Raw genomic sequence first — 20,112 nt, 5'->3', positions numbered from 1 at the left:
TTGAATTGGGCCCGGAAAATAAACGGCAGCCAGTTAAACAGAGGCGTTGAACGCGCCCTGTAGTTTGCTCCAGTTAGAAGTCTGGCTGCCGAGCGCTGTACTAATTTTAATTTCCGGGCCGTCTTCAAAGGCAGACCCACGTAGAGCGCATTGCAATAATCCAGTCTAGAGGTAACTGAGGCATGGACCACCGTGATCAGATCAGACTTCTTGAGGTATGGTTGCAGCTGGCGCACAAGTTTTAGTTATGCAAAGGCCCTCTTAATCATTGTACCTTAACTATTCCTAATGTACATGGAAATATATTCCAAGTACTCATGAAAAACATGATACTGTTACCTAACATTCATCAGTCTCTTTCACTTCTGTCCTGCGTTTCTATTAAAATAAGATACTCAAAATAGCCAAAATAAAAACAAGCACAATCAATAAAAAGCTATCTATACTAAATGAGACATAAAAAGGTTATAAATAAGAAGTACCCAAATAGTTAAACTCCTGTCAAGATCAACTCAGCCCAAATGCTCAAAGCCTATCTGAATAAAATGGGCTTGTGTATCTTATGAACTTCATATTTCTTTGTATTTTGAAAATCTGTTAGATGTTTTCCACACAATGGAAAAATATGTACAGAGAAACTAGTTCTTACTCTGTTGCTAAAGTTGACTTTGTACCAAGCGCTTTTGCTTAGATGACAGTGAAAATTCCCCAAGAAAAAGGACAAGGTCTACACAAACTCTTGGCTGTGAAGTGCTTTCAAATTAAATCAGTTTGAAGTGGTTTTCATTAAGATGGATTGAGTGTGGCATCGTGAGAAACACTTTATCAAATGTAGTGTTTTACTTAGTGATTAACTATATACCAATTGATGAAGCTTCCCAAATCCTTCGTAATCCCACCACTCCAATAAACATTTAATGAGCATATAAGTTCAAAAAGCCTAGCAGAGGATTTAAACCTTCAGTCTTGTTTTTATTTACTCTTCCAACTCATTTTCTCATTTCAAGTTAAAATGCTTGAAGCTCATCTGTTGCCCTGGCAAAATTAAGTGCACCATACATCTATATATATGTAAAATTCTGCTAATCTATATTATCTATTTTAATAAAATCTCAGTACGAAAACAATGTGTGGAAAATGCCAATGGATAATAGGGTAAATGCACAGTAAAGTGTTATTTTTAATGCATTATTCATATATTAATATATTAACAAATACAGTTGTCTAAGGAAAATAATTGATATTTGGAATTTTTATATTTTCTAGAAACAAATGTTAAATAATAAGATAACACTATGTGACAAAATTTGAAAAAAAATCTGTTCCTCGTTTGAAAATGTTATTCTTGTTTAATTGTGTGGTACTTACTTTGAAAGTAGTTGTTATACTCCAGAAACCTTGTTTTTATACCTGCCACAAACTATGTTGAATTAGTTGAGACCCTATAAGGTATTCATTGAAAAAATATAGCAGAATGTGCTGCAGGATTCCCGTAAAAACAAAGTTTTTGCAGTTTAATAAACTTTTTCCATGTTTTTATGATAGAATCAATTAAGAAATGACATGTATAACCCAGAAACAAAAACCATGTTGCATAGTGTAATTAGCCAAATATACAGTTTTTCCTGAATTATTCATTCTGGAAAGATTAAGGTTCTAGATAATTTAGTCAAAAGTATATGGAAAGCATCAAGAAATCTAACATTATGTTAAAATAATTTTTGGATGAATTTAATAGTATTTTGATTGTGATCATATAAACAATTAAATTTTGGAAATAAGCTCTATTAATAACATTCTGAAATTGTATTTTACTGGTTTTATTTAAAATTGTTTACATTTATTACATTTTTATGTGATATGTCGAAAGCTATTTTGGGTAGATCCTGATCTTGAAAGGGAAATGGGTTAAATAACAACAATGGCAGTGAGACTAATTTCTGATCAATGCGTATAATACTGTATTAATTGTATGGAAACTGCAGTGTACTTCAATGGTTCACATACAAAAACGGGACTATAAATGATATCAGAGACATTATTTCTTAATAACACTTGTGCTTACACATATTGGGGGAGAAGCTACTTGCTTGGTTCATCAGGTATATCACCCAATGCTTAAAGAGAATAAGATACAGTTGATACCTCTTATATCAGAGCTTTTAAAACTGTGTGTCATGACACATTAATGCATCAGATGAAGTGTTTAGGTATATCATATGAACATAACAAGAAATCTCTGAATCTATGTGAAATAAACAATAAATCATATATTTTAAATGAAAAGCTTTCATGAGATATGAGGTGTTCTCATACATCACATTATTACAATTTATGTATGTGTCTGTATCTCTAAGAAGGAGTTGGTTTAATGTCTGGTTTGTTAGTAAAACTTAATTACTACGTATGTGGTGAAATGATTGGTATGTAAAATGTGTGTCATCAACATGAAATATTTGGAAAGCTCAGTTGTATATGATAATATAAGAGTATTCTTTATGCAACAACAGATACGCATTAAATTATAACATTCATTCATTAAAAATATAATTCTAGTATATGAAATTCTCAGCTACCTTACATTCACGTTCTTCCTAATAGTGCTACTACTTTAGCACTGCAGACTTAATACAAGACTACTTAACCAAACAGCTCTTTGTGAAATGGGAGCAGAACTACCCAAAGCTTCTTCTAAGGGACTATATCCAGCTGATGACTTTTTAATATTGTCTGTCAGTGGAACAGAGAACAAAACCATGTTCTCACAATTCCCCTTTGCCTTTTCTGACAGCACTCTGTTTAAATCGCTACATACTATATCTGATGAACATTAAAGGAACTGTAGGGGATGGGAGAACTATTGAAGAGTGGCTTAGTTCTGTTTCCCTGATGGAAGCTTTTGCTAATCAAAGAGCCATCTATCAAAGATGGAATACCAGTTGGATACAATTCAAGGACCATTGGAGATGCTCATATAGCAGTAATGCAAATTTGGAAAATAGGTATAAGGCATTTTATACAGGATTCCCCTAGTATCTGAGTAATATAATATTTAAATGTACTTACATCTCTGGCTTTCCCATAGAAGGCCTCTTGAAAAGCAGCCTCTAATGATCCAATAAAAAATACTGGATGACAGTCACCATATCTGTTTGAATACAAAACATTTCAATTAAAAAGATTATCTTTGGGCAAGAGCTACTCAAACAATGATTGGCTAAATATTGTAGATGCTGTATTTGGTGTCTATAGACATAGTCAGTATAAATGCACACACCATCTTTTCAGGAAGAATAAAATAACTTCTGTGAGCTTCTGGACAGGAGAGAGCAGCATAAAAAAAAATCAAATAAATAAATAAATAAATACATTAATAGACTTTCTGATGAGTGCAGCAAAAGTGAGGAAAACTCTTTATTTTGTAATACTGTATGGAAAGTGGATTTTAAAAAAAATCTCAAGTGATAGAATTTGCCATGTCTGTGGGTTGCCATTCTTTGGAAACGCTATACTATCAAACTTTTGATAACAGTATAGAGTGTGTACTCAAACTAAACCCAGTGCTAAAACAATGTGTTCGCATCTATTCAGTTTTCCTATCCAAGAAGTCCTGTGTTCTCAGTGGGATCTAAGCTGTCTACACGCATCTGGAGAACTTATACATGGCACAAACGGAGAGCAGCTTTGTAATATCTTGCATGCAAAAGTTCCCCCTCAGTGCGCTAACCACAATGACATACACATACTCTCTCTCTCTCTCTTTTTTTTTTTTGAAGAACCAAACATCAAAATTGCAACTCCAAGATAAAGCTAAGAAAACTCATAAGATACACAGTAACTGCACACACCAAATAGCTACTGGCTCAAATCAAGGCACAAATAGTGGTCTCATTCCTCATTGTGTCCAATTCAGATTATGACACATCCTCAGCTAAAATGCATTTCCTCCCCTTACATCCTAAGAAATTTCATGAAGTTAGCAAACTAGCCTCTCTACCTGTGAAGAACCTAAGTGGAAAAGCTTTCAAGTCTTTTATCTCCCCCTCCCAGAAATCTGACGAGGGAAGTTCATCCCAGGGAAGAAACAGAATATTTGCACCTGAATGTAGTCATATTTATACACAGTTCTCTGAAAGACCTTTTCTCAAACACAGAATGTTGATCTAGGTTGGTGAAGCTATACACTTAAGAACAGTGCTCTAAGGCTGAGCTGCATGGCATGCTGGTTGAGACATCGCTGTCTAAGATCCTCGATCCTTCTGCATCATCTCTGAATGTTTATTTTCGATTATATAGAAAAGCTCAAACTGAACTCAGTGATGACAGGAAACAATCAAAGAACTTGATTATGATTTTTGTTCCTCTGTATGTTCCATGAAAGTCATTATCCTTGTGCAAACTGTTATGGGAGGAGAAATTAGGAAAACTGTGTGAATGTTTTCTGTGTAAGGTAAACATAAAGGTTTTCCTCTGACATTAATTCTAGCCATTCCCAACTCTGGGGGTTGGTGCTCATCTCCATTTCTAAGCTGTCCGTAGACACCTCCAAGGTCATGTGGCTGGCATGACTGTATGGATTGCCATTACTTTCCCGTCAGAGCGGTACCTATTGATCTACTCACACTTGCATGTTTTCAAACTGCTAGATTGGAAGAAGCTGGAGCTAACCGCGGGAGCTCACTCCGCTCCCCAGATTCGAACCACCAACCTTTTGGTTAGCAAGTTCAATAACTCAGCGGTTTAATGCACTGCACCACAGAGGGCTCAAGTAACAAAACAAAGCAAACAAACACCACAATTTGACTTTTTTCAAGGAAAACGTATGGTTCAGAAGGAAAATTCTAAATTCTAAATGAAATGATAGAAATTTCACTTAATGAAATGATAGAAAACTGGTATGAACATGTGTTGGAAGGGGCAACTGTCCACCTTTTGTCCTCATATACATTTTGGAACCCTTTCCTATAAGATAGTGGCATGTTCTTCTTACAGAAAATTGAATATGCCCAAATGCCTGCTCCCTTTGGATCAAATCAGCTTCTTTACATCACACATATGCTGATAAACTAATCTATGAATATTAATTATTGATGTTGTCATTGATTGCAGCTTTGAGTCTCTTTTATTGAGGGAGAAAGTTGGATATAAATAAATATAATAAGTATAATAATAACAATAATTCCAAACTAGCAGGAAAATTCTGAGAAAAGATACATATACAAACCTTGGAGGCATCAGAACTTCCCTACTATGTGAAAGTTATACAATAAGGTTTTTTGAGCTTCCAGTGTGCACTCACTTCAGTCCTCAGTATAGAAGATTGAAGAACAGGCTATGCAAAGTACTTTTTTTCATGTCAGGAGCAACTTCAGTCACTTCTGGTGTGAGAGAAATGGCCGTCTGCAAGGACGTTGCCCAGGGAACGCCCGGATGTTTTGATGTTTTTACCATCCTTGTGGGAGGCTTCTCTCATGTCCTCGCATGGAGCTGGAGCTGATAGAGGGAGCTCATCCGTGCTCTCCCCGGCTGGGATTTGAACCTGGCAGCCTTCAGGTCAGCAACCCAACCTTCAAGTCACAAGGCTTTAATCCACTACGCCACCAGGGGCTCCGTGCAAAGTGCTATCATAGGTTTTAAAAGTGCACACATCTGTGCTCATGTGTAATCGTGGCAAGGGATGGTGGAAAGGCATCTCAAAACTGAAGAATTCCAGTGTGCAGAAACAGATAACCTTTCTGATTTACATATAGGTTTTCCTTTAAAACTTCTTGCATTTCCACCAAATAATTTTCACCTAATGCTTTACAAAAAATATAAGTTGCATGTTGTCTATTCATGAATCACAAAATAATAGAATACACAAAGTTCCAACTCTAACCTTGAGGAAAATTCTGCTGTGAATTGTAATAAGGCATCACCTTCATTTTCAGCATTTTCTGGCACTGAAAAAAAGAAAAGAAAAAGATTATACATGTACATTAATATATAATGAAAAATACTCTTAGTACTACTTTCTACAGTCTATGTACACACTCTTCAAATGTCCTACAAGTTCTCTTAACAATGAGAGTAGTAATAAAACGGCCCTGTGTACAAAAGAATTTTAAAGTACTGTAATTCTTGGAAACAGAAGAAAGGAATACATTCATTTTGCATATCAAAGGCTTTCTGAAATTCTGTAACTAAATTTTTAAGCAGTGCTATAACTACAGTCTGCACAAAATCACACAACCAGCTTAGACATAACATTCTTCTAAACCTATTGCACAGAAGCACAAAATCATTTGTTGAAAATGTCTCAATGTGGGGACAGGGAGGGAGGTGAGGTGAAGGGTGCTGCCAGACAGAGCTGTGATTTATATATAAGTATAGAACAGAATTTACACTGTGAAGTTTTTTTTAGTAGCACTTCATGGAAGAGGTACTTGTTTAAGAGAGACATCAAAATTATCCTCCTGAAAATCTATGGTTTCTTCTCAAAAGTGCATTTTGGGAAGGGAGTCTTAAAAACATTTGAACTTTTGTCCCAGATGTATTTCTATACTTATGTTCTCTTCTGTCTGCTAACAGTGTACAATGATACTGTGCACAATGACTAGAACATCTGAGAGACCTTATGCTTACTATAGCTGACATGGCTTTTAAGAAGGCCCTGTGTTATGTATGAGGTTACTATCATGGCAGCTGGCTTCATACCAAGAAATAATTAAGGTTAAACTAGGTGGTCAAAAAAAGGGTGAGTCTGTAAAAATATTGCATCTGCAGATGAGGCCACGTTGCACACCCTTGCTCTAAACCACATACCTTCCCCCTTTCCAAAGTAAGCCTGGATCTACTATAGATCACCATAAAAATATAAAGCATATAGGAAACTCATCATGGTAACAAATGGGTTGAGAACATGACAAAAGAGCCATTACTAATCACTTGTCTGCAGGAAGTGTCTCCTCAAATACTATCTAATGCAAATTTCGACCCTCCAGGTGTTTTGGATTTCAACTCCCACAATTCCTAACAACCAGTAAGCTGGCTCGGATTTCTGAGAGCTGAAGCCCAAAACACCTGGAGGGCCAAACTTTGCCCATGCCTGATGTAATGTTTTCAACTGGAATACAAAGATAGCTTCTTTTGTTCTTATTGCTGAAGCTGTAGTCAACAGGATATAACACTATTTACAGCATAAAGTACTGCATTCACTTACTCATCGGAGATTTCCTCAGTGCAGATGATGCCATACCAAACATCTCTCCATCATCCACTCCAAATTCTGTAGCATCTTCAAAGTCATCTCCATCACTGTCACTAACCATATGTACATCTGTGCATTGCTAATTTTAAATGAATCCACAATTAATGTTAATATCAAATATATTCATTTTTACTATAAGTAGTTTCATGCCTAAAAGTGACACCAATCAAAAACAAAAAAAATTCTGAAGAACTTCTAACATATATTTAGCTTGAGGAATTAACTGCTGAAATAAAAGGAAATTCTGTTTTAAAAGATATAATTTCTGCTTCATTTTAGAAATCGAGGCATATGGCGTGATCAATTAAAATAAACTGTGAAATACAATCTCAGATTTTTCTAAGCAACCCCATTTCTGACAATTGCTCAGTAATACTATATGGATTACGTTTTTAGATATCAGTTTCCATTTAAGTGTACAGTACTTCATAGTAATACTTTTTTTTTCATTTTAAATATTATTTGCTTTTCCTGTTGTATTAAATAATGTCTCCAAGCAGTACAGATTATGCCATTGTACAGTCAAATTCAATTCTGTTGACAGTAAGTAGAAGTGGAAGTTCAATTTCCAACAGGGCTTAACAGACCTGAATATCACATAGATTCAGAGGAAGTTGTTTTACCTGTTCTGACTGTTCCCTAGTTTGTGCTGGTGAAGATCGTCTTCCAACTGTAAGTCGGTGGCAAGGATAAGAGATCCCTGATGCTGCTAGGGTCATCTAAGAACAACACATATATTGTTGGATTAACAACCGGTTTCCTGCTTTAAATGAAATGTTTCCTTCATGCCAAAATCACACCATAGCAGCCTTGAATGAACCAACATTAAGAATTAGAGTAGTACATTTAAATTAACTTCACATAACTATTGCTATATGTAAAAGAAAGTAACAAAAAGGTTAAAATGGCTGAATTATTCCATAATATCAATTTTAAATGGTGCACTTCAGTCTTTAAATCTAGATGTCATGCCAAAAAGTTTTACAGAATTTCTTCATGATTTCAGTAGCTCATGTGTTTTATCAGGGCAAAAATGCAAAAATCAATACTCCATATTCTCATGTTCATTTATATTGCTCGTAGCCAGAGAGGAAAGAGCAAGGAGTATAATGAGGCCACTAACACTCAATCCTACCAAGAAAAAGGGAATGCAGCACCAAATGTCACAGTAGACTAGCCAAAAAGTTGTTGGAGTCAAGTTGGAGAAAGGTTGTCAGCTTCTGACTGGCTAGAGAGGCCAGTGGCCCATTGATAACACATAATAGAATCAACAGTAGCTCCAGGAATCCTTTTAATATCTACCAGGAGACTGAAAAGCAGCCACCATGACCACCATCAGTAACAAAAAGAAATAGGAAGAGAGTTGTAGTGTCTAAAAAAGTGTTGGAAAGAGATGCCATTACTTTAGCTAGTCTATTACTCAACTTAGCTGTTTTTAATTCCGTATTTTATTAAGTGTGTTTTTATTTCATAGGTTAATGTTTAAATTTTATAATTGGTGTATGTTTTGTTTACTGATGTATTGTTTATTGTCACTGTTTTTATCTGATATTATCTGTGAGCCGCCCCGAGTCCCCTTGGGGGAGATGGAGGCAGGGTATAAATATACTACTTCTTCTTCTTCTTCTTCTTCTTCTTCTTCTTCTTCTTCTTCTTCTTCTTATTATTATTATTATTATTATTATTATTATTATTATTATTACATTGGCAAGTAGATCTGATGGAAGTTGCAACCCAACAACACCTGAAGAGTCATATTTTCCACCAATGGTGAGGAGAGGCAGGACATATGCAAAGCCATCCATCCCTATAAGCCTAAAGTTCCCTTAGGTATGAGGGTAAGTCATGAAACCTGTAACTATGTAGTAGAGGTACAGCTTGCATACAAATGTTATGCAAACTATAAACTGCATACAGATGTCATTTGTATAAGAATAATGAATTACATTATATAAATAGGATATAGATACAATGCAATTCATGTTTCTACAGATGGTGATAGTTTGAACACAGAAGACAAAACTGACAAAATGAAAGCACCAAGCTGACTTTGTTTCCTATAGGCATGCATTCTGTACAGAGTTAACCAGAATTAACTGAAACCCTTTATAAAGAAGAAATGAAGGTGATATTAAATTAGCATCAAATTATTAACTAGATGACAGTTCCTTAAAAGCTACCTTAAAGCTGTATAACATTCAGTAAACATTGGCTATAATACAGAAAAATAAGACTGGAAGAATATTTCAGTTGTCTTAGAAATTTTACAGAATTATTCACTTTAGTTCCATTTATTTCTGTTTCTTTTCCCCCCATTTGGATGCATACGGACAAACTACCGACAAAGCATGAGCTTTCTCTAGGATGAACGGATCTGATTTTATGTTTGAAATTTATATATTGTAATTTATATTGTATTTTAATAGTTTTAACTGTTTTACACATTGTTGATATTGAATTTGTATGGGCATCGAATTGCTGCCATTACTGTAAGCTGCCCTGAGTCCCTTCGGGTGAGAAGGGTGGGATATAAATGTGAGAAATAATAAATAATAATAATAATACATAGTCTTCTTGATTAATAAGCAGCTGTGTAAATATGTTATTGTAGGGTAAAAGCACACATATTATTAAAACTCAGACACAAAAGACATAAAATATAAAGAGTTCACTGTCGTAAACCTTCTACTATAGTGACAATTTAAAGCTGTTTGACTAAAAACTGTATTTAAAACACAATGAAATTCTACCTTGCAGGTCACTGTGGTGGTTAATCCAAAGCCTTGGAAATATGCTAGAAATACTTGGTTTATTTTTTATCCTCATGTCAGGGTGTTTTTAATCACTTATGTGCTAGAATTCATGAAAGCCTTAATTTGCTTCAGGTTAAAGCAAGCTGATTAAATGTGCTAGCTAACCAAGTAAGTGTTGACCTGCCTGGACTAGCCTGCTGGCACATTCTTGTAGCAAGGTTAAATAGCAGTTTAGTCACAATTTAAAATCACAGAGTTAAAAGGAAATGACTATTTTGGAATAAATGAAATATTAAAGCAGACATTCAGGTCAAGCTCAATTATCAGTGAAACTCTTTCATACATAACACAGCACCAATGCTCATCTTTGTAATGTCAGCGCTGCCATTTTACATCATATGCTTCGTTCAGCATGTTATTGAGTATAATAGTAGAAAAGAAACTTTTCATGGTGAAATTCTGTTTACATGTCTAGGTTCTCAAAACAGGACACTGAATTAAAAGTGAGGTGAACACATATACAAGTATAGTGGTGATCAACTAATTTGGACCAAGATTTTATAAGGCACTGCTTCTACAACTGTGGATCCCAACCCCAAATCTTGTCCCCTTAGTTAAATTTTGGGTTCGTGAAAAATTTGGCAACAGCAAAAGGTTTCTGAAAGCCAATGAGACATTTACAGGAATCTGTGAGTAACAATGTGAACTCTGCAGAAAATGCTTCAACTGTACTTCATGAAAAGGAAATTTAGCCTGTTTAGCAAGCCTTGCAAATGTTGATTATCAGTAAATGTTTATTTTTATTCCTATTTTATATACTTATATACCTGGGTTTGAAAAAAAAATCAGGCAAAAAGGGGTCATGAGTGTTATAAGGGATGGCTTTTTCTGATCTGCAGAATTTACAAAAGGTAAGGAAAAATCAGGCTGGTGAACTCATCATTTGGGTTTTGAACCAGCTTTTATATTCCCAAAGCAATAAATGGCATCACTCTTTAAAACAGGACAAAAACAACAACAACAACAACAACAACAACAACAACAACAACAACAACAACAACAACAACAAACATAATAACATTCTGGTTTTAAAAAATCAGAACAAGAAAAAGGTCTCCTATAAGAATAATAGTGGGATTTCTTTTTATTATATGGAGTCATTAGGTATTCTATGTAAACTTTACTGTGAATATGTACAATTAAACACAGTAGAACTATCTTCTGTGTAGTCATGTATAAAACAGCACTGGGCACTGCACTAGTAAAGGTAAGTGGAAATGAAAGGAATACATTATTTTCACATGAATGTATTTAGGATTAAGAAATGAATAACAGAGAATTAATCTAAGAGTCCAAAATGTTGCTGTCCCAGCTTCAAATTTTATTTGAAGGTCAAGTTAGGACAGTGATGCACTTGAAAAATGTAAGATCTCTGAAAGAAGATTCCAAATGAACAGTGATGAAAGCTATGGCACTTGCCCATGGCATAACTGAAGACACAGGCATTCTTGCCAATCTGAGAATTCAGTCTTACCAAATTGAAAATCTGTTGGGCCACAACAATTCTATCTACAACAAGCAATTGATTTCACAGTTTTAGTGGCAAGAAAAGATAAATAATGTCTGAAATAGGCTATTGTTACTGATGGGGAATTTTCTCAACCATTCTGGAGAACAGAAAAGTCTACAAGTGTGTAGTATTTTATTGTATGTCATTCTACTACTTCTGTATTTTATATACATTTACAGTCATTAATACCTGAAGATCATCATCCTCGCATGTCCCACATTCATCTCTTAGAAAAAAAATTACTTTGGTTTTATATTTTTTTCTACTTTTAAGAATTGTTATACAGTACTAAAAACTGATTTACACACAATTGCTGACATTTTTTTCATGTCAGGAGCAACTTGAGAAACTGAAAATTGCTTCTGTTGTGAGAGAATTGGCCATCTGCAAGGACGTTGCCCAAGGGAAACATGGATGGTTGTTTGATATTTTTACCATCCTTGTGGGAGGCTTCTCTCATGTCCCCGCATGGGGAGCTGGAGCTGACAGAGGGAGCTCACCTGCTCTCCCCAGATTCGAACCGCTGACTTATCAGTCAGCAGTCCTGCTGGCACAAGGGTTTAACCCATTGAGCCACCGGGGGTTGAGTAAACAGAGGTGAATGATATTATAACCAGAAAAGAATAGCCATATTAATACATTTAAAACATAGTGAACTGATTTGGGTTCTTATGCTAGCAAGATCAAAGAGCCCTTCGAGATAGGCTCTATATCCCAGGATCTGATCCCGAGTTTTCCGTTTATCCCAGATTATCTAACAGTGCAGACTCATATAATCCAGTTTAAAGCAGAAAACCTGGGATCAGATCCTAGGATATAGGACCTGTCTGGAAGGGCCCTGAATCCATTTGGGTGTCACAATAAACCATGGTTTACTTTGATAGGGAAAGCTTAGGTATTCCTGCCACTCCTAGAATTGCATTCATATTTTCCTCTCTTTCTCCATTGTAGCTGCAAGGAAGAACTGAGAAGTGTTTGCTTTGACTTTTGATTTATAGATTCTCAAGTTGTCCAAGACCAAGAAAAGGAAAACAGCTTCATAAAATTCAGGGTTGTCGTGTGTTTTCCGGGCTGTATGGCCATGTTCCAGAAGTATTCTCTCCTGACGTTTTGCCCACATCTATGGCAGGCATCCTCAGAGGTTGTAAGGTATATGGAGAAACTAAGCAAGGAAGGTTTATCTTCCAAATCTTCACATTCATACTGGAGTAGAAGAGTGGAGAGGATGAATTTAATAATAATAATAATAATAATAATAATAATAATAATAATAATAATAATAATAGGCTCATTCTTGTAACAACAAACCATGATTTACCATGGCATCCTAATGTATTCAATTTTATAACGCGCATTGAAAATATTTCAAAATTAACAAAAGTCACTATATATGGTTAAAAATACTTCTCTAGGGTCCTTCCAAAAACCTAGCTATATTCCCTTTTAAAAAATCCTTATATAGGTCATTATTTTCATAAAATTACGGACATCATATATGATGTCAAACACTTACTTTTTATTTCCAACACTAACTGGAAGGGGAGGGGAGACTCACTAGGGTGGAGTGTGTTCACGTTCCACTAGCACCAGTGCTTACTTATCCTCTCATAAAGTGCTGCTGAGATAATTGCTGCTGACAGATTTATTCAAGGTTCATTTCACTTTTTCTCTAGTTTTTCCCTAGTCAGAAGTGCAGCAGAGCCCATGGGAAGATCCACCCCTCACACCTGTTAAGTTTCTTCATGTTACTAGGGCCAGTTTTGACATGTCACTTCAAATTAGCATTGTACAAGGGCACTAAGTGTGACAATTACTTATCACAGGTTTAGCTTGTAAGGAGAGGAAAGAAGGAAGAAAAAAGTTTCTAATTTAAGTGCGAGAAAAGTGTCCAAATACGTAATCTAACTCTTTAGTATACATTGTATGAAATGCATTCTGAGCCTTGTGGAAAGGTTCTCATAGTAGATTTCTGAACAATGATGAAGATCTATGGTTACAATCTATCATCTATGGTTATAATTTTGATTTTAAAACAAAAAAAAGGTTTTGAGATTTTTGTCAGTTCATTTATTGCAGATACTTCAAGACACCTACCACGTGTATTAATAAAGGAAAGAAAGTAAGGAGAGAAGACTAAATAGGAGATTCTGCCTATTTTTGCAAGAGCCCCATGCAAGCTTATTGAGACACTCGTTCCTCTGAATTGAATATGAACTACTCTAAAATAACTGTGCGCAGAACAATACTATAGCTTAATCACATAAGATAACTGAGTTACTCTTGCATGTACTGTAGCAGATGATCAAAAACATTGATCTAAAACCCTTCTATGCACAGAAATGTCTTTAAAAATATCTTTGGAAGTCCTTTCAAAAATATGCATGTCTTATGTGTAATCTAATTGGTATCCATTAGGCTTGATCGATCCATGAAAAATTTGATTCTAAACTCGTTTCAAAACTAGAGGGGGCAGTTTTTCGTTTTTGTTGCTAATAACAAATTTGGCCCCCAAAATTTTTCGAAATTAACGAAAATTTGTTATTTTCTAAATTAATTCGTTAATGGCGGACGCGCATGCGCGGTGGCCCAAAAACAGCCCGAAGGGGGGGGGACTTAGGGGGCTCTCCCGCCCTCATTTTTTGAGTGATCTTCTTCAAACTTGGTACAGTGGTAGAACACATTTAACACTGATAGCTCACCAAAATGTGGAACGTTTCCCTTATCCTCTGATTTTTGGCAAATTTTCATAGCTTTTATAATAAACCATTTTTTAATAATTGCAGAAATCTGTTCCTGGTTTGAAAGTCTTATTTCCTGTTAAATTGGGTTGTCTTTACTGTGAAAGTCATTGTTCTACTTCAGAAACTTTGTTTTTGTGGCTGAAACTTTGTTAAATTGGTGTGTGTGTGATATATATTGTGTGTGTATATATATATATATATATATATAGTCCCTGCTTGTGTGTGTGTGTGTGTGTGTGTGTGTGTAGGTAAAGGTAAAGGTATCCCTTGACGTTAAGTTCAGTCATGTCTGACTCTGGGGGTTGGTGCTCATCTCCATTTCTAAGCCCAAGAGCCAGTGTTGTCCATAGACACCTCCAAGGTCATGTGGCCGGCATGACTACATGGAGTGCCATTACCTTCCCAGAAACACCCAGAAAATGGGAATTCCAGACAGGAAACAATCAGGGCCAGCTAATACCTCCCAACAAAGGATTCCCCCAGGTAGGAAGCAGCCAGGCTTTGAAGCTGCAAGGCTATTCAATGCTAATCAAGGTGACCAATTGCAACATTCACACTTGCCTCCCACAGACAAGAGTTCTTTCTCCCACCCTGGACCTTCCACAGATATATAAACCCCACTTGCCTAGCTTCGCACAGACGTCAAAACCTCTATGTCTGCCACAGATGTGGGTGAAACGTCAGGAGAGAATGCTTCTGGCACATGGCCATAGAGCCCGGAATACATACCACAACAGTGTGATCCCGGCCATGAAAGCTTTCGACAACACAACCACAGTATCCATTCAAGTTCATGTAGCGTGGTATGGACTGGAGACCTGTATTGGGGGGAGGGAGGGTGCGAATCTGGGCCCCTGGGAGCAGCCGAGGACGGGCCTGGCCCACACCCCCTCGCATCCCGGGCCTCTTCCTCCTCACCGCCGGGCCCCTCTCGGTCTCTCCAGGCCTGAGCTGAGGCGAGGCGGCGGCGGCGGCCATTTCCCCCCTCCGTCTTCCTCCTCCTCCTCGGCCTCCTTCCCCCTCGCCCCCTCCCATTGGCTGAGCCTCCCATTGGCTGAGGGGCAAAAGGAAAGGAGTTTGGGTGATTTGCAAAAGCTTTTTTTTCTTAACGAAAAAAACGAAGAAATAAGAAAAAACGGCCTCTCGCGATTCGAAACCGCGATATCCAGACGTGTGGACAACCAAGGTTCTATATTGCTTCAAAACAAACGAAAATAACGAATTAATAACGGGTAACGGGAAAATCGAATTATTTGAGCAAGCCTAGTATCCATCATAACATGAGTGAGAAAGAAACATTTACAGTAATGTAGAGGCAAACTAACTTAGGTCCAATTGATTTCAATGGGTGATCCTCTTTGTATGTCTATGGGCACATCATGACAAGCTGTTTACAAGCTGTGGTGAGGAGCTGGATCAGCTCCATGATGCAGTAATGGTGCCTGGACACATGTTACGTGAAGTTGCTGGATAATCTGGAGCTTCCAGTTGACTTCGGGGTCATCTGATCAACGATGTCACTTCCTGAATAGTGTCATTCCGTGAATGAGAAGTAATAACCTACATTTTGATGTCTAGTGGGCACTGATAAAGTAAATTAGAGGGGGGCAAGGTTTGGTGGCGGATGAGCTACAGAGAACTGGTTTTGCTGGTCCTCATTCATGCAATTGCTGGGCAGCTTTCAGACCAGTTTGGGGGTTGCTGGTGTAGTTGTCATGCAGCTCCTGAGTTTCCCCAGTGACTGACAGTGTAGTTACCTCTGATGCTAATCCCGAATAGCTCACTTCAGATCAGCATTGAGATAACTTCCATATCAAGATGCACCCTGGATCCAACTTAATGGAAGCAGAATCTCTCTACTCATCCAGATTCTGCCAACTGAGAACCAACTGGGGATGCAACATTCATGAACACAGACAGCCTTTCATAATCTTGGGGAGGGGAGAATTCTTTAATAGCCTTATATAATTATTTGTTCTTGGTGGAACAGAAGAGTATGGTTACCAAGGAAAAAGCTGAAACTTTCTATTTTCTCTTGCTTCTCACACTTGAAAAGCATTAAGCTACTTACTTAAAAACAACTTCAATTAGTGATGGGAGAGATCTTTAAAAGTGTAAATATCTTGTCTGTCCTGTAAATAAATCAAAATATAAAAATATTTTTATGGAAAATTTAAGGAAATAAAAAACTAAGAGCTAATTAAGTATCAGTTGCCATGAAGCTAATCACAGCTCTCATCTAATTCTACCCCCCCAATCTTTCTTTTTTCATTAGGCCTCTCCCTCTTTTTGAACCCCAGGCCAACTGGTATTGCAAATTCCTTCTTAAGAATTCGAGTTCAGACAAAGAAAAGACTTTCCCACATTTTGATTCTAATGTGGTCTGACAAAGCAACAGTACATGAACTTCATGTTTGCCACAACCTGCACCCTTTAATTTAGCATATGCCATTTATTCCTAGGCTTTAAAATAATGACACATTTCCAAATTTTCTAGTTATTCATCATTTCCCCCCTTTACTTCACATCAGTTAAAACATATGAATGCAAAGTTGTTCAAACAGATTTGTTAATGAATACATTTGTGAAAAACACTGGGTCCAACATATAGGTAAAGGCCTAGAGCAAATATAACCTCCACAAGTACTATGAACATTCACAAAAACTGAATAAAAGAAGTGGATCACACCAGGATGCCATATGGAGAGAAAAAACAAACACAGCTCTTCCGGTAGTTCATAAATAGAGTTGCCAGGTGAAATAAGGGACAGGACTTCTATAACTTTAAATTGTGTAAAAGAAAGAATTTTAGCCTGACAAGCAAAACCTGCTGATATTCCCTCTTCTGCAATATTATGACAGTGAACTTTGTTCTAGATCACGAGTGAGGAAAGTGTATCCTGTGAGTTGCATAAGACTCTTAACAACTTTTTTGTGCCTTTTGCGCCCAACTCATTCAAATATCAAGCGAGACAGGCAGACAAATTTTGCAACTCTGAAAGGCTTCCAGGAGAGTGGATTTAGACAGAAAGAAATTGGGAATGTCTCTCACCAAATGCTAAAAATCAAATCCTGAAGTGGGCATTCAATTATTTCTGGATTTGATTTCTCCATTTTTAAAAATATATTTTCCTTTCATATGTATACATTGTTTCCTTTTTTCTTTTTTAATTTTCTGATTAAGCAAGCAGTGAATGCTGACGGTAAAATTTGGACTCCAGGCCCCACCAAGGCCCTAACTCCTGTTATAGAATAACAACAACCACTCATCAATGTTGACAGGCTAACACCAATTAAGCTGTACAGCTTACATTTAAACTGCATAATTAATACCTATGGTGTACATCCAGTAACATAGTTTCACTCAATGTGCTGTGACTTTTGGCAATGACTGTAGAAGAAATAATAATAATAATTTAAAAAAGCTTTATATCCTGCACTTATTTCGCTGAAAAATCCATGTGGTTAGATTTGCCGATCAGATCTCCTAGTTTGTAGAATAATGCCAGTTTTAATCTTCATTATATTCGGACATACTCTCTGTATGTGCATCAGCTAAAATGCATAATATGAGAAGAATCATAACTATTACTGTTTTTATTATTATAGCATCAATATGCATTGAGCTTCATAAATTACAGGAGAACAAAGATCTTAAAATATACATTTCAACATCAGTAGCCTGAGGAAGGAAGGGGAGTCATGGTGGTGCAATTCTAAATGGAGCTTAGGAGATCCAGCGTCTAGTCCCCACTGATTCATGAAAGTTATTGGGTGACCCTGGCCAGTCACTCTCAGTCTGAGCTATATGTAGTCTTGAATTCATCTCAGGAAAAACAAGATACTAATGTAATTAAGAAACAAATATGTGAAAAGGGGAAGGGAAAACTAAAGTAAACAGAACATAAACACCACAGTAAAAATGTAGTTTCCCTTTCACTTAAACACATTTGCAGAAGGGCTTGGGGGCTAAAAGACTGGGTTCTGCTAATAAAACAGAGAATACATTATACAGGTTGTGATTTTCTTCCTGCTTACTTTGCAGATACTAGAAACAAAAAATCTTGGGAAACTACTTTGTATTCACAAAGAGTATCAATCAACTGCTTGGCATGATAACTGTCTGTGGTGGGATGCCATTTACAGCACTGCATTAGAAAACTCTGGATGACAAACAAAAAGAGTGGCTGGATATTTTTCAGTGCTATATAATTCCTTGGCAAACTCCAAGCAATCATGTTATCAGCTGATGGCGCCAAGAAATTATTCCAAACCTAAGGGTTTTTCTAGGGTGCTTTTTTCCCTTCATGATATAAGTATTCATTAAAATACCTTTAAGAGTAAAAAGAGATTCAACACTTTTGTGCCATCCAAATGTATGACAAAACTTGCCTAGTTTGCCATATATTCATACTAACTTATATGAAGTCCTTTTGGCCCGAATCCCTTTAAAATGCTCTTATAAAATGTCTAAGAGAATTACCTAACAGGCTCCAATGCCAACATTTAAAAGGTTAAAATATGCCATTTGATCAAAATAGCTCTTTTAATAGTCAGAGCAGTCTAGATTTTTCAAACATCAAACAAATAATACTGTGGTTTTATAAGTGTATGAGACCTTTCTGTAAATGTTTTCTAATTTAGCAAACCAACATTGCAGCAACAATTAAAAAAATCTTTTTTTACAATAACTTCAGTGTGCATTAAGTTTAAAATAATTCCCCAACTATAACATCTTCTCCCTAAATCATTTATTTTGTTATATTTGTTTAAAATGAACTGGAACAGTAAATATAGATGACTGAATTTATACAGTTGACTGAATTTCAAGAGAATATTACGTAATGGAGTACCAGTTTATCTCCTGTATCACAAACTCATATAGGACCAAGATTCAGCCCCACAACCTACCTCTCAACACCTTTGGGTTTTATTCTAATCAAATCTTAGGATTCCTCAAATTGATCAGTTTAAAATTATTTCATCATAATTCATGTAGGACAGTGAAAAAATATATCACCTGCATGAAACTTGATACATAATTCCTAAAGTGCAGATGTCCCATGGAATGGAGGTTACAATGCCTAGATTCATAGGGTAACATTTATTGCAAAAGACCTCGTGGTTGTAAAGGTAAGAGTTATAAAGGCATTTTTATACTTTAAATGTTTATTAGCAAACTGGATGCTAAGAATCTAAAATACTTGGGAGCAAGAATAGAGGTTAATTTATTAAAGTGAAGTAGAGGTACACTCCTCTTACATAAAACCAATGGGCATGTAAATCATCTTAGTAGCTAAAGAAATAAACTGACTTTTTTAGCTCATTTTCTGCTCCCCTTTTGAAAGATATATCAGTTCAGTTTTACATGTCTTACATGAACACCAATTTTCAACTTTCTCAGGTGAAACGGAAGTTACCTGGACATCTTGAACATCTATGTTTACTCTTTGATTTATTTGTTTTAATGGAAATATGTTCAAATGCCACACTTTTCTAGTAATCAGGGTGCCCCTGAATTTATGCATTTGCAAATTTCAGCTCTTTCAATCATGTGAAACTATCCTGGTAATCATATCTGCCCAAGTGTCTTTCTGTTTATGGTCACCCCCCCCCCTCCCCCAATGCTGGGCTCCTGCAAGCTTGATATAGAATTATTATGAGCACCAAGATGGGAGATACGGTTCTGAAAAATATATATTTCAATTCTATGAATGAGAAGCAAAGATGGTCATTTTAAAACAAAGCCAACTCAAAAATGAAAACAGTATCATGATATTCATCCCTATTTGAGATTAA

The 20,112-nt window shown here is 36.3% G+C and overlaps 1 protein-coding gene across 1 annotated transcript in view; it reads right to left on the bottom strand.

Moving 5' to 3' along the window:
- faf1 (Fas associated factor 1) overlaps window positions 1-20,112 on the bottom strand; it is a 234,135-nt gene that overhangs the window by 85,681 nt on the left and 128,342 nt on the right. The window contains exons 9-12 of the mRNA XM_062978316.1: window positions 7,873-7,968; window positions 7,202-7,328; window positions 5,879-5,942; window positions 3,067-3,148 (exon numbers count right to left, since the gene is read on the bottom strand). Coding sequence (XP_062834386.1) covers window positions 3,067-3,148; window positions 5,879-5,942; window positions 7,202-7,328; window positions 7,873-7,968 — 369 coding nt within the window. The remainder of the gene's footprint in view (window positions 1-3,066; window positions 3,149-5,878; window positions 5,943-7,201; window positions 7,329-7,872; window positions 7,969-20,112) is intronic.

Source organism: Anolis carolinensis, chromosome 4 (genome assembly GCF_035594765.1).
Source record: "Anolis carolinensis isolate JA03-04 chromosome 4, rAnoCar3.1.pri, whole genome shotgun sequence".
Lineage (NCBI taxonomy): Eukaryota > Metazoa > Chordata > Lepidosauria > Squamata > Dactyloidae > Anolis > Anolis carolinensis.
The sequence above is the reverse complement of the archived record's forward strand: the minus strand, read 5'-3'. Positions and strand labels throughout refer to the sequence as shown.